We start from the raw sequence: 15,529 nt of genomic DNA, 5'->3' as shown, positions 1-15,529 counted from the left end.
GCGATCAGTTAGACACAAATCATAAACTGGCATGATTGCGACCGCGTCTCGCACCAATAGTGTCAATTACCTGACTGTGGGTGAAATCAAGCAAGCAGTTGTGTTAGAAGGAAAACATGGTCTCTAAACTGAGTCCTAAACAACGCGCGCGCTTGTCAACATGATAACTAATCCTCACCTGGTTGTGGAAGCAGCCGTGTTCAATGAGACAACACGCGAGGGGAGGGGGAACAAAAGCAAGAGGCGGGAGGCGCGCGAGCGGGGGCGAGCACAGCACAGGGAAGGCAAACAAGCAAAGTGGCGGAATCAGAATTAAATATAAACAATATATCGATATATACGATATGTCCAAATCCATATAGAGTTGAAAAAATATCTCGATATATTTTAAATATCGAGATATCGCCCACCCCTACGTTACATTCTGTGGGGTGAATATGCTCAAAATTCCCTAATCAAGCCGTAAACTGGGCTAACCAGTTTCAAGTGTATCCTGGGCTTCCAACCACCCATGTTTCCGTGGTCAGGAGAACCGACTGACGTACCGGCAGTTAATGACTGGATGAATAGGAGTGAGGAGACATGGAATCAGGCCCATGTTCATTTACAACAGGCTGTACGACAACAGAGGGAATAAGCGAATCGCAGGCGTCACTCCCGTATCAGCCCAGTCAGTGGGTATGGCTATCCACCCGAGACCTTCGCCTCAGACTCCCCTGCAAGAAATTAAGTCCAAGGTACGTGAGTCCATTTCAAATTGTCCGTCAAATCACACCTGTTTCATTCCGTTTGGCTTTACCTAATACTTATTGCATTTCTCCCACTTTTCATGTGTCCCTGCTCAAGCCCGCTGCTGGTCCCAGAGAGGAGGGAGAGGGGAGGTCCCGTGAACAGGCCCCTCAACCCATCACAGTAGAGGGCGAGAAGGCTTACCAGGTGCAAGTGCTGCTCGACTCCAGACGTCGGGGACGTATCCTCCAGTATCTGGTCGACCGGGAGGGGTTCAGTCCAAAGGACCAATCCTGGGTCAACTCAGAGGACATTTCAAGACCCCCACCTCATTGAAGGGTTCCATCGAACTCACCCTGAACGACCGGCCCCCCGACCACGAGGAAGACCCCGATGTCGTTTACCTCCTCGCGCCAGGAGTCGCTCGCAGGGGAGGGGCTCTGTCACGGAGACGAACTCCGTTATTCCCTCTGCTGCCCAGCAGAGGGCCCCATCTCCCGAATACTAACATACACGCACCCATTCACCCATCTACACTGACTTGCACTACATTTCCCATAAACCCCATCCTTGGACTTTGATCACCACCCAGCTGCAGCTTATCAGGACCATGTATTTAACAGACTGTGAGCGTTATTTTCCCTGTCTGATTCCCTGTTGCTGTTGTGCTTTGTTTATCGTCTATGAAAAACCTTTGCTGCCTGTCTACTGACCCTTTTGCCTGCCCACTGGACTGTGCCTGTACTTCTTTGCCTGTTATCCCGACATGTTTGCTTGTTCACCAACCACTCTACAGCCTGTTTTACATTGTTGTATCTGCTGTTACCGACCCCTGTCCGTACGACCAAGAGTTCATTCAATAAAGCCTGCTCATGGATCTGATGTTGAGTCATTACAACCGGTATGTTGTGACATTACTTTTTTTTTAAAAGATTGTTTGTTGTTTGATGTAACAATTTTGTATTAATGTTTTTTTTTTTTTTTTTTGGAGAGATGTTTTTTTCAGAGTTTTTAAATGCTGCCTTGAATTTCTGAATGTGCATACAGAAGGACATGACCGTCAGCAGCATAGTTACCAACAAACCTAGCCCAAAACAAGCCCAATCGCGTCTCCCCACTCTCTAGCACGTGCAGCAGCCTCCACAGCAGCAGAAGCCTCCTCCAGGTCCTAGTCCCCGCACGATACATGTAGTGGGGGCGCTGTTGTTACTTCTTGTTCTAAAAAAACAAATCAGTAATGATGTCATAACTCACTGGCATGACACTTGTAAATTAAATACTTTTATATACAGTGTATTAATCTGTAATACATTTTTTGAAAATGGATGATGAAAAATAATCCAAGGAGCTATACAATAATTGTAGAATTGAAAGACAGCATCAACGGATGTCATGCCACCCCCACTTCATGTGCACAAACATTAAATCCAAAAATACAATATTTAGGTTACAGTTGCTCTGGGGTGAATATGACTGGCTTTATTATTGTTATTTTCAGGGCTTTAAATATACTCTTATCATAAAAATAATTTTATTAACATTTATTTATCTTTAACAAGAATCCTTTTAGTAAGGAGACCTCAGAAATATGAAACCAGAATGAAAAAAAAAGTTTTTGCTCAAAATGGTGTTGTTTCCAAACAAGGGTAAAAAATAAACGTATATCAGCATCAGTATCGGCACCGGCCAAAATGAGCTGGGAAAAAATCGGCATATCGGATATCGGCAAAAATCCACGGGACTAGTATTATCTAGGGAGCTCTGGTGATTTGTAATAATTGCAGAGAATGTCTGTAATCTTAATCCCGTGCGACTCGGCCATGTCTATAATTTGTAAAGTAAAAATTCCCCCGCAAATTACCTACCATATTTCGCCGAACACCGAGGTCCTGTGATAGTAGTCCCGTGCGAATCGACATCTGTGGTTTGGCTAGGATTAGGCAGATCGTATATAATTTTTGCAAGCTTTTTTTCTTCCTGTGAGCATTTCTATCTTTATCTTTCAAGAAGAATAAAGTCTATTAAGCACCGTTATAAAATCTCGTGCAGCCGCACAGATTATACTTTCACTTTAGAATGAGTATAAATTTGGGAGTAAACTGATTGAATGGTGTGTTTAATATTAACATCAATACTGTTCTTAATGAAAAACAGAACAGAACAGTACAGTACAATGACAAGCTTGTTTAAATAGGCGCTTTTACATTTAGTTTTGAAACTGAATCTTCCGTTGTATGTTGTCAGCTTCTCACTCGTGATAAATGAAATCTGATTCCTGCCGCTGGTCTGAGCTCAGTTTATGGGGTCTGTTCGCTAACTGAATTAAATTATGTTTATTTATTAGGCTACTGTAAAATAATGAAAACGATATCGATGCCTGTTTATGATTTCATACAGCTATATCTATAACGAAATCTTGACATTATATCCTTGAGAAGTCAGTAAATTCAAGTAAAATAGCAGGCTTGCTTATCCCGTGCGAATGCGCCACGCAAAACTCAGATGTGGGGGAGTCATTTCTAAATCACAGAGGTCCCTGGATAATACTAATCTCGTGCGAATAGTGCTTAACATTAGTGTTAATCTCATGTTAGTTCAGTTAGTTTAACATTAGTTTTATGATGTAACGACTGCATCGGGTGTTATGGGAAGTGTACCCGGTTCCAGCTGACCTAGTTAATGCAGCCTAACAATCAGTCAATTGATTTGAATAATGAAAGTTAAAAATGTTCTATGTGTATGCCATAGTAAAGAGATGCAAATTTACTATCTTGATCTAAAATTTAGAATCTTGATTTAAACACTAGGAAGACTGTTCCAGAGTTAATGTGCTAAATAGGAAAAGGATCGAGCGCCTGCAGTTGATTTAGATATTCTAGGTATTATCAACATGCCAGAGTTTTGAGACCGCAATAGACGGTGGAGTATAATGTGTTAAGATCTGTGTTAAGAAGCTTATGTACTGGGGAGCTAAACCATTTAGTGCTTTGTAAGTAATAAGCAAGATTTTAAAATGTATGCAATGTTTAATAGGGAGCCAGTGCAGTGTTGACAGAACTGGACTAATATGATTATACTTCTGGTTCTAGTAAGGACTCGAGCTGCTGTGTTTTGGACTAGCTGGAGTTTGTTTATTAAGCGAGCAGGACAACCACCCAGTAGAACATTACAATAATCTAGCCTTGAGCTCATGAACGCATGTACTAACTGTTCAGCATTTTGCATTGAAAGCATGTGCCGTAATTTAGATATATTTTTAAGATGGTAGAATGAAGTTTAAAGATTCTAGAAACGTGGCTTTCAAATGAAAGATTGGTATCAAAGAGCACACCCAGGTTCCTGACTGACAATGAGGGCTTGACAGAGCAGTCATCAAGTGTTAGACAGTATTCTAGGTTACTACTTGTGGAGCTTTTCTGTCCAGTTTTATCTGAATTAAGATGCAGGAAATTACTATTCATCCAATTTTTATATCAGCTATGCATTCTGTTAATCTTGTGAATTGGTACGTTTCGTCAGGGCGTGAGGAAATATCCCAGTCAGCAAATTACCTTTGGCCCAGATCTGGCCCAGATAAACAGCCTAGATGTGGCCCAGATTAGATTGTGGTTGCCGGCCCAGATCTGGCCCACTTCTTCTTTACCACAGCACAACCAAAGCAGTGCCATAACTCCACCAAACGTGAGCCAAACAATACAATTGTATGTGGCCCTTATGTGGGCCTTATATGGACTTTTGTATGGCTGAGTTTTGTTAAAATCTAATGGCCCTTATGTGGCCCACATGCAACTTTAAGCATTATGTAAAAGTCTTATTAACTCCATGGCAAATACAACACTCAACAACAAAAATGTATTCAATAATTTGCTTTTGACAAATATTTACAGTTAATCAGAAACCATTTATATTAATATAAATAACATTCAAAGTGTGACACCCAATTTAAAGTGTGTATTATGCTAAGATAGCAATGAGAGTTAAAGTAGAAGGGAGGGGGGAATCACAGTAACTTGCTAAAGATAACAAACAACAACTTCACAAGAGAAAAAAAGTCTCTAATTGTAAAGAACTGCTCTGAGACAGAATGTAAGAGATCCAAATGCAGTATTTATTAAGAGGGTAATCCACAATCATAGTCAAAAGCAGACAAAAGGTCATACACAAGCAAACAGCCCAAAAAGGCAAACAAGACAGGAGAGACGGGTAAACAGGTAATCCGGGAAACAGGCAAGAAATCCAACAAGCCAAGAGACATGAACCCGAGGAAAATGCTCAGAAATGCAGTGTACACAAAACAAGACATTGCAGTGAATAACAGAGATAACCAGGCGGAAAACAGAATAATAAGATACAGGTGTAAACAGTGAGTGCTAATGAGTCCGGTTAAAGGATAATGGGTAATGTAGTTTATGATAGAATGACAGCCCGAATTGGAGTGCCCTCTGGTTGTGAGCACGGGCACTCACACTGGTGAATTGTGACACTAATCAGTGTTGGAAGTGTGTTGCTGGGACTCGTGTTGTTTCAACGAACTCCACCTGCAATAAAAAGTTACATTTAAATAACAGCAATACAACCTGGAAGCTAGGTCTGCATAATTATGATTAAAATAAATCTTAAACTAAAGGGATAGTTCAACCAAAAATATAATTCTCTCATAATTTTTTGTCACTTTTTAAAAATAATTGTAATTTATCATTAGCCAGGTTAAGATTTAAATGTATTAATTTATTTTTTGCGCCAAAAAAAACCTAACTAACTTTGTTGCGGCCACAACAAAACTTAACCCGGGTGCACACTGTCAGATTTATTATAGTCCATCACGACTGCTGTACAAACATAATCAGTGCTGTAAGCCATGTCACACTGTAAGATCAAAACTGTCATAAATGTCAGACTGTACGATAGTTGAGGCACGTTAAAAATGGACGCATACAAGAAAACTAGTCCGGAGTTTTAAATCATCAATCCATGACTCGTTTGGTGACTGTGTGCTGCATTACACATGGGATTGAAATGGTAAATACACACGCTAATTCGACACCCTCCTCAAACAAATACATAATGCTGCACAAAATAACCTTAAAAAGACTTTGAAATGCAAAAACCTCACTTACCTGAAGATATGCGTAACCAGAAAACTCATGAGAGCAGATGAGAAAATGGTGCCGTATCAGTCAGATTCATTCCACTAATGAGATGCAACCACCTGAGGTGTGAAACCTCTGATGTCAGCTGCGCTTCATTTCAGGTGTCCTGTGTTTTTCCATATATAATCCAAAGGTTTGCCACAAGTCAGCCTTTCTTACTTTGTGCCATAGCTCAAACACATATGGCCCTTATGTGTACATTGTTATCCAGGCCATATACCTCAAAATGAGTTGTGAACAAAGAGAACATTTCCCCGCCGATTTTAAAGTTATGGCAAAACAAATATGGTTACATTCTGGCCCATATCTGTTCAGCCATGCCATATCTGGGCCATATGTGCCAGATAATACCCACATGTGGCCCAAAAATGCTTGCTATCTGGGATAGAGCTGAGTATCATCAGCATAACAATGAAATCTAACGCCATGCTTCCTAATAATATCTCCAAGTGGTAGAATATACAGGGTAAAAAAACGGTCCTAACACTGAGCCTTGCGGTACTCCATACTGAACTTGTGATCGGTGTGACATCTCTTCATTTAATGCTACAAACTGATAATGGTCAGATAAGTACGATTTAAACCATGCCAATGCAGTTCCACTAATGCCAACATAATTTTCAATTCTATTCAAACTCTAATTAGAGCAGACTATGATACGGTCTAAATCCTGACTGAAAATCCTCACATATACCATTTCTTTCTAAAAAGGAACATAATTGTGAAGACACAGCCTTTTCTAGTATTTTTGATAGAAACGGTAGATTGAGATTGGCCTGTCATTGACTAATTCTTTAGAATCAAGTTGCGTTTTTTTAATAAGTGGTTTAATTATAGCCATCTTAAAAGTTTTTGGTATATATCCTAATGTCAAGGATGAATTAATAATACTAAGCAGAGGATCTATGACCTCTGGAAGCATCTCTTTTAATAGCCTAGTCGGTATAGGGTCAAGCATGTTGTTGATTTTGATGATTTAACAAGTTTAAGTTTAGTTTAAAGAGTAATTTTTCCTCAGTGACACTACAATGTTTTGTTTGAAGTGATATTGTAGTAGACGGCTGCACAGTTATAATTTTATTCCTAATATTATCAATCTTACTAGTAAAGAAGTTCATAAAGTCATTACTGCTGTGTTGTTTACAAACGTCAGAAGTTGAAGCTTTATTTTTTGCTAATTTAGCCACTGTATCGACTAAATACCTAGGGTATTAGATAATAATTAAACAGAAGTACAAATGATTAAATAATAAATAAATAAAAATATATATGAATAATAATAATAATAATAATAATAATAATAAAAAGTAAATAAAAAATAATAAATAGATAGTTTATAGTTCATCAGGGGATGTAGCTCAGTGGTAGACCGCATGAGGTCCTGGGTTCAATCCCCAGCATCTCCAATGAAAGTTATTCATCGACTCAAAGCTTTATCTCTGCCTAATTTATTATGGGGCGGCAGTGGCTCAGTGGTTCATGTAGGTTGTCTACAAGCCAGAAGGTTGGTGGTTCAATCCCCTGTTCCACCTGACCAAGTGTCGAGGGGTCCATGAGCAAGACACCTAACCCCAGCTGCTCCCGACGAGCTGGATGGCGCCTTACATATATATATGTCATGTCTAAGTCCAAACTCCAAATTTGTAAGTATATAAGAGCTATATCCACCAATTGAGACCATGGTGCTATACAGTTGAAGGCAATTATACAGCATGAGGCAACTATTGTAAACATTTCCTATAAATCTTACTAAGCTAAATATATGATGACTGACAGTCATTATACTAAACTAGTGAACATAATAATTTTGATAAATGAGCCAGGGCACAAAATGAACTGCAGATAAAAAAAATTATAAAAAACTGCACAAGTTATAAAAACCAGCAACTGTTACAGAGATGAATATACAAATATATATTGTTATAACCCTCCTATTTTGAAGCGCTCCATCAGAAGAAGACACCACCACTTTCTAATGAAAGGCATGTCCATCTGAAAGATTTGTGACATTGACAGATACTAGCATATGCTTGTCAAAACAAAAACAAAAAACAACAACAAAAAAACACTGAGAATTTATCCCGCAGTCATTTCTACAGTGGCAATCCCTAAAAGCAAAAAAAAGGTAACACATGTCAAAAGCCATTGCCATCTCGGATACATTATGAAAGTACATGATATGCAGAATGGAATATAATAATATTTGTTTGGAGTAGCTAAATATGCATTTATTAATCACTGCAATGTTATGCCCAGTCTTTTCAGTCCAGCTCCAAGGATAACAAAAAAACATGTGTGCAAGATTCATACAGAAAATTTATTTTAAAAAAATTAAAGGATTAATTTTAAACTTTTTAATATTCACAGCAAAAATATATCAGTACAGGGTATAAGAACGTAGCCATGTATATATTTTATATTCAAACTGAAAACATGATGTGATTAACACTTAAGTCATCCAAGTCATCATGTCTCAAGTCAAGTCAAGTCCCGAGTCTTTAACTTCCAAGTCCAAGTCAGGTCTCAAGTATTTTCTATTTTGTCAAGTCAAGTCACAAGTCATAAGTGACTCGAGTCGAATCGAGTCCAAGTCATGTCTGATAATCAGTCATCAATCATCTGCATCACATAGCGAGTCTCTGAAAAAATACTATGGCATGGATCTGCTTGGTCACAAACATTCTTCAAAATATCTTCCTTTGTGTTCAGGAATAATTAATGACAGAATTTTTGTATTAACTAACCCTTAATAAGAAAATAAGCAATCAATTAAGAAATCAATTCTATGTGTATATGATTTTACCGGATGTGTATTACTCTTGCAAAATATATTACTCAACATGAGTCTTGGATTATGTGCTAGGCCTGGGTTAACCAGGCCTAGCACTAACGCTAACCCTAACCCTAACCCTAACCCTAACCCTGGTGCTAACCCTAACCCTAACCCTAAGGTCAAAGTGATGTCTGATAGCCCTTCAAGCAACTCAAATACAGCCTGTGGCTTTCTTGATAAAGTGTCCCTTTCTGGTGAGTACATGGTGTACTATATAGTAATTTTTGGAAAATTATGATGTCATAATACATTTATTGTATTAATTTATACAAGATACATTCATTGCATTTATATGTAAAGCATTTGTAGGGTCCGCATCCTCACTTACACTCACACGCGCATCCTCACAAACACGCGCATCCTCACAAACACTCGCATGTGTATCCTCACATACACTCACACGCGCATCCTCACATACACTCACACACGCATCCTCACATACACTCACACGTGCATCCTCACATACACTCACACGTGCATTCTCACATCACATACACTCATACGCGCATCCTCACATACACTCACACGCATCCTCACATATACTCACACGCGCATCCTCACATCACATACACTCATACGCGCATCCTCACATACACTCACACGCATCCTCACTTACACTCACGCGCATCCTCACTTACACTCACACGCATCCTCACTTACACTCACACGCATCCTCACTCACACTCACACGCATCCTCACTCACACTCACGCGCATCCTCACATACACTCACACGTGCATTCTCACATCACGTACACTCATACGCGCATCCTCACATACACTCACACGCATCCTCACATATACTCACACGCGCATCCTCACATCACATACACTCATACGCGCATCCTCACATACACTCACACGCATCCTCACTTACACTCACGCGCATCCTCACTTACACTCACACGCATCCTCACTTACACTCACACGCATCCTCACATACACTCTCACGCGCATCCTCACATACACTCACACGCGCATCCTCACATACACTCTCACGCGCATCCTCACATACACTCACACGCGCATCCTCACATACACTCTCACGCGCATCCTCACATACACTCTCACGCGCATCCTCACATACACTCACACGCGCATCCTCTCTTACACTCACGCGCATCCTCACATACACTCACATGCGCATCATCACATACACTCTCACGCGCATCCTCACATACACTCACACGCGCATCCTCACCTACACTCACGCGCTTCCTCACATAAACTCTCACGCGCATCCTCACATACACTCGCACGCGCATCCTCACTCACACTCACTCGCATCCTCACTTACACTCACACGCATCCTCACATACACTCACACGCGCATCATCACATACACTCTCACGCGCATCCTCACATACACCACACGCGCATCCTCACATACACTCTCACGCGCATCCTCACATACACTCACACGCGCATCCTCACATACAATCACACGCGCATCCTCACATACACTCACACGCGCATCCTCACTTACACTCACACGCGCATCCTCACTCACACTCACCCGCATCCTCACTCACACTCACGCGCATCCTCACTCACACTCACGCACATCCTCACTCACGCGCATCCTCACTCACACTCACGTGCATCCTCACATACACTCACACGTGCATTCTCACATCACATACACTCATACGCGCATCCGCACATACACTCACACGCATCCTCACATATACTCACACGCGCATCCTCACATCACATACACTCATACGCGCATCCTCACATACACTCACACGCATCCTCACTTACACTCACGCGCATCCTCACTTACACTCACACGCATCCTCACTTACACTCACACGCATCCTCACATACACTCTCACGCGCATCCTCACATACACTCACACGCGCATCCTCACTCACACTCGCACGCGCATCCTCACTCACACTCACTCGCATCCTCACTTACACTCACGCGCATCCTCACATACACTCTCACACGCATCCTCACATACACTCTCACACGCATCCTCACTTACACTCACGCGCATCCTCACTTACACTCACACGCATCCTCACTTACACTCACACGCATCCTCACATACACTCTCACGCGCATCCTCACATACACTCACACGCGCATCCTTACATACACTCGCACGCGCATCATCACATACACTCTCACGCGCATCCTCACATACTCTCACACGCGCATCCTCACCTACACTCACGCGCATCCTCACATACACTCTCACGCGCATCCTCACATAAACTCTCACGCGCATCCTCACATACACTCGCACGCGCATCCTCACTCACACTCACTCGCATCCTCACTTACACTCACACGCATCCTCACATACACTCACACGCGCATCATCACATACACTCTCACGCGCATCCTCACATACACCACACGCGCATCCTCACATACACTCTCACGCGCATCCTCACATACACTCACACGCGCATCCTCACATACAATCACACGCGCATCCTCACATACACCACACGCGCATCCTCACATACACTCTCACGCGCATCCTCACATACACTCACACGCGCATCCTCACATACAATCACACGCGCATCCTCACATACACTCACGCGCGCATCCTCACTTACACTCACACGCGCATCCTCACTCACACTCACCCGCATCCTCACTCACACTCACGCGCATCCTCACTCACACTCACGCACATCCTCACTCACGCGCATCCTCACTCACACTCACGCGCATCCTCACTTACACTCACGCGCATCCTCACATACACTCTCACGCGCATCCTCACATACACTCACACGCGCATCCTCTCTTACACTCACACGTATGGCGTTATTTCCCTGTCAAATGTCGAGAGCGCATTATTGTAGCACGAAAGTACATTAATATAGTGCGCCAGCGCAAATCTCTCTCTGCTCGCGCGCGGAATGTAATGTGCGAGCGCGATTCTCCCTGCTCGTGCACGAGGACTCTGCGTGCGCTCTCAGATACGCTGCTCTTGTTAGAATTTTTTGTCTGGGCTCACTCAGAGAATATGCCTGCACTTAAAACGTGTCCAGTGCAATCGCGAATCTCTCCTCTTCGCCTAAACTAAGCCTGTATGTGCACAGACTGTGTTCCTTGCGCTCGTAAGAAGAGAAATACTCTTCTTTTTACGGTTTCCTTCTCTTTGCTCTTGGCATAAACGGCAACAACCAATCAGAAATAGGCTTCAACGACTGACCAATGAAAACGCGACATCGTATATTAAATCTTATTGTTTGAAATTGAACCACTTTTGGTAATAAATAGTACTACCTAACACTGATTATGTTTCATTTATTTATTTTCATGATATTTAGTGGTGGATTGATCTACTTGCTGGTGACTCTTAATATATTGCAGTGTTTTCCTGTAGCCACTTCTGCTGGATTGTCAGCTGAAGCCAGCACTAGCACTAATAAATCAAACAATGAGGTATCAAATGAACAATACTACCAGACCACTACTATCCAGCATATAGAGTTCTTTATACATTAAAGCTAAAGTGTGTTTTGCACCACTGTATGAACATACAGACAAACGCAAACTCATTTGTTGTGTGCAGATGTACAGGTCACTTAAAACAATAAATAATAATATTCATTTAGCAATAAAGAGACAATTTGTACAGTTAGCAAAGAAATCAGCTAACGAATTTCATATTTATAGTTTCTACATATGACAATGTCAGTATATGGGTATTTTAACATTGAAAATAATATGCACTTTAGCTTTAAGTGATATTTATAAGTGTGGTTTTTTTTTTGGGGGGGGGGGGGGTTGTTTTATTGGCTGATTGCATTATTGTGTTTTAAGGCTGCCTGTTCACTGTGTCTAAATAATTTTAAACATTATCAAACCATTTGCTCAAAATCAACTAAGCAAATAAGAAGTATAGTTATTAGACCTATTTCTGGAAAAACTTGAATTGCACAAAATAATTCACATCTTGCTCTCAATCTTATCCTTCTCTCAAAGTTTCTTAAATGCATTAGAATGGAAAGAAAAAAATCCCCAAATGTTTTAACACTACAGTCCACATGCACTTTGCCTACAGTTACAAATAAATGTGTGTCTGGTATTAGACACAATATTGTGCATTCGGTCTTAAAGTGACCGCAACAGCATATAGCCTACATCATTCAGTCTATCATGTTAATCTAAGAAAAAAAAAAAAAAAAAAACTTTAGTAGCTAGTTTTAACATGAATGTATCTATATTTAATATATACAGTGAATATTATGCAATGTTATTATGTTTGATTATTTAATTTCTGTACCTGAATCACTGTGTCCTGCAACTTCAACTGTTCACTTGTATTCAATAATGTTTTACATGTATATTATTAGGCTGAGAATTGTGAAATTTCACTGATATCTACAGTTGTGGGTGCTTATTTTTCGTTACATATTTAATGTTATATGGTCAAAACAATGAAAACAAATAAGCAGTGGCGGCTGGTGATGGAAAAAGTAGGGGGGGGGGGGGCTGAGGGACAATGTGGTTTTAAAATTTTTATTTTAACAATTGAACAATTTCTGCTGTTTATTTATTACATTAACACCAAAGTAATGATTTTAAAAACAAATAGCAGCTAATGTTATTATCAAGTTTTTAATACTCTAATCAACATGGGTATGGATAAATATGCATGCTTTATGCAAATGTATGTTTATAGTAAAACCATACTCAGAGCATGAAGACAAGACATGTTGCAAAGGTCATGTTTTTCAAATAACTTGTTGATGTCTCTTAAGCCTAAGCTTAAAAAATCAGAATAAGCAGTGATTTCTCTTATTTTAAAAAATATAAATAAAGGGAGTTTTTACACTGGCAGTTTAGTGCAGAACAGGGCACAGTTCGTATGATAAATTGGTAATGTGAAAGCTGTGATGCGGACCTGAGAGCACACCAGTATCACACAATGCCTGGAGGAGGTCCATATTCACCAAGAGTAGGAATATAGTGCTGCCCATTTAAGAGCTGGAATATAGTGCGGCTCCTTTAAGAGCTGGAATATAGCGCGGCACCTTTAAGAGCTGGAATATAGTGCGGCCCCTTTAAGAGCTGGAATATAGCGCGGCACCTTTAAGAGCTGGAATATAGCGCGGCACCTTTAAGAGCTGGAATATAGTGTGGCCCCTTTAAGAGCTGGAATATAGCGCAGCACCTTTAAGAGCTGGAATATAGTGCGACCCCTTTAAGAGCTGGAATATAGCGCGGCACCTTTAAGAGCTGGAATACAGCGCGGCCCCTTTAAAAGCTGGAATATAGTGCGGCCCCTTTAAGAGCTGGAATATAGCGCGGCACCTTTAAGAGCTGGAATACAGCGCGGCCCCTTTAAAAGCTGGAATATAGTGCGGCCCCTTTAAGAGATGCGCGTTCCTGCCTGTATTTTGTGTGTGTGCGCTGAACAGTGCTGCGATTCGCACAAACAGTGTGAGAAACATGGACACGGGAGTGCTCTTGTTCATAACCTGCGTATTCGTTTTTGCCGATTGTAATGAATTTAGTTCATTAAAAGTAACACATGTAGCCTACTGCAGGCTGAGTGGTGATGGTGTTGATGATTTACCTCAGACATGAGCGAGAGTCAGCTTCAGTGCATTGCTCGGACTGCAGAGAATGTGCTCAGTGAAAAAAGCACTTTTAATAAAAAGTTAAGCAGAAAATATGGTATCTTATGTAGGCTATAACTGCACTTGTTTCAGAGTAATGCTATTTTTAACCCTTTTCTTTCCCTATTAATATTTGTTGCTTCATCCTTTACATCTATGGCTGATTTCAATTTATCAGATAAGACTTTCAATTATATGCATCTGTGGTGAAATAAGATTTTCACTTCAGTAATCAGTGCTGACGCACCGCTCCTGAAGGCACTGCCGGACCGCATCGGTGTGCAGTGTGAAAGCTGTTATCCGTTAACATGAGTACGGAAAAAATAAATACGCACTGCAGACGGACTGTGTGAAACCGGCGGTAGAGGTGAGTTGCGTTGCGGATCACTAAGCAATTCTTGAGTAATTTGTTTAAACAACAATAGAAAGTGTAGAAAATAAACCCAGAATTAGCACCTAGACTGAGCTTCTACACATTATCTTCGTTACAGAAAGACTTGTTTTCTTGCTATTATCTCATCACAGAAGCGCAGCTGATGTAAATCGTGTAATAAAAATGACTATGAGTTTAATGTCTCTGGGAATAATTAACTCAAAAGGGATTCAATATTCAATATTCATGAATTTATGAATATAATTTGCTAGTCGTTCATTACGTATTCAAATTTTCTGATAAGGAAAAATGTTTAATTAAATACAAGCAACCCTTTTCGGAATTGCTTGAAATTATCTTACTAAGTTTGTCCTGCAAATTAGTTATAGACTTTCAAATCAATTCTCAATAAGGGATTACTGCTTTACGAGCGCATAAGAAACATTAACTCTACTGATCAGGACAAATCAATATTTCAAATGTTCGTACAGTTTACTTTACTAAAATAGTATCATAAGCAGTTTAGGTAACGTTAGGATCGTAAGTTTCATTGACTTTGTGTATGTGGAAGAGTAACAGATTCAATTCAAAAATGTCTTTTGGAAGTTTAATAAACACAGACTAAAAATAACACTACAATTCACACAGAAAGTACATACTAAATATGCATAAAGAGAGTAGAAATATAGATAGTAAACGAAAAGAATATGGTACATAAACTAAAAGAATGAATAGACCAAATATATATATATATAGAGAGAGAGAGAGAGAGAGAGAGAGAGAGAGAGAGAGAGAGAGAGAGAGAGAGAGAGAGAGAGAGAGAGAGAGAGAGAGAGAGAGAGAG

At 40.5% G+C, this 15,529-nt stretch overlaps 1 protein-coding gene across 1 annotated transcript in view; it reads left to right on the top strand.

Moving 5' to 3' along the window:
• Positions 1-1,050: 1,050 nt before the first annotated feature.
• LOC137070633 (uncharacterized) overlaps positions 1,051-15,529 on the top strand; it is a 44,809-nt gene continuing 30,330 nt past the window's right edge. Inside the window, exon 1 of the mRNA XM_067437943.1 lies at positions 1,051-1,630. Within this exon, the coding sequence (XP_067294044.1) occupies positions 1,602-1,630 (29 nt within the window). The 5' untranslated portion in view covers positions 1,051-1,601. The remainder of the gene's footprint in view (positions 1,631-15,529) is intronic.

Source organism: Pseudorasbora parva, chromosome 3 (assembly GCF_024679245.1).
Source record: "Pseudorasbora parva isolate DD20220531a chromosome 3, ASM2467924v1, whole genome shotgun sequence".
Lineage (NCBI taxonomy): Eukaryota > Metazoa > Chordata > Actinopteri > Cypriniformes > Gobionidae > Pseudorasbora > Pseudorasbora parva.
This window is presented reverse-complemented; position numbering and strand designations above follow the sequence as displayed.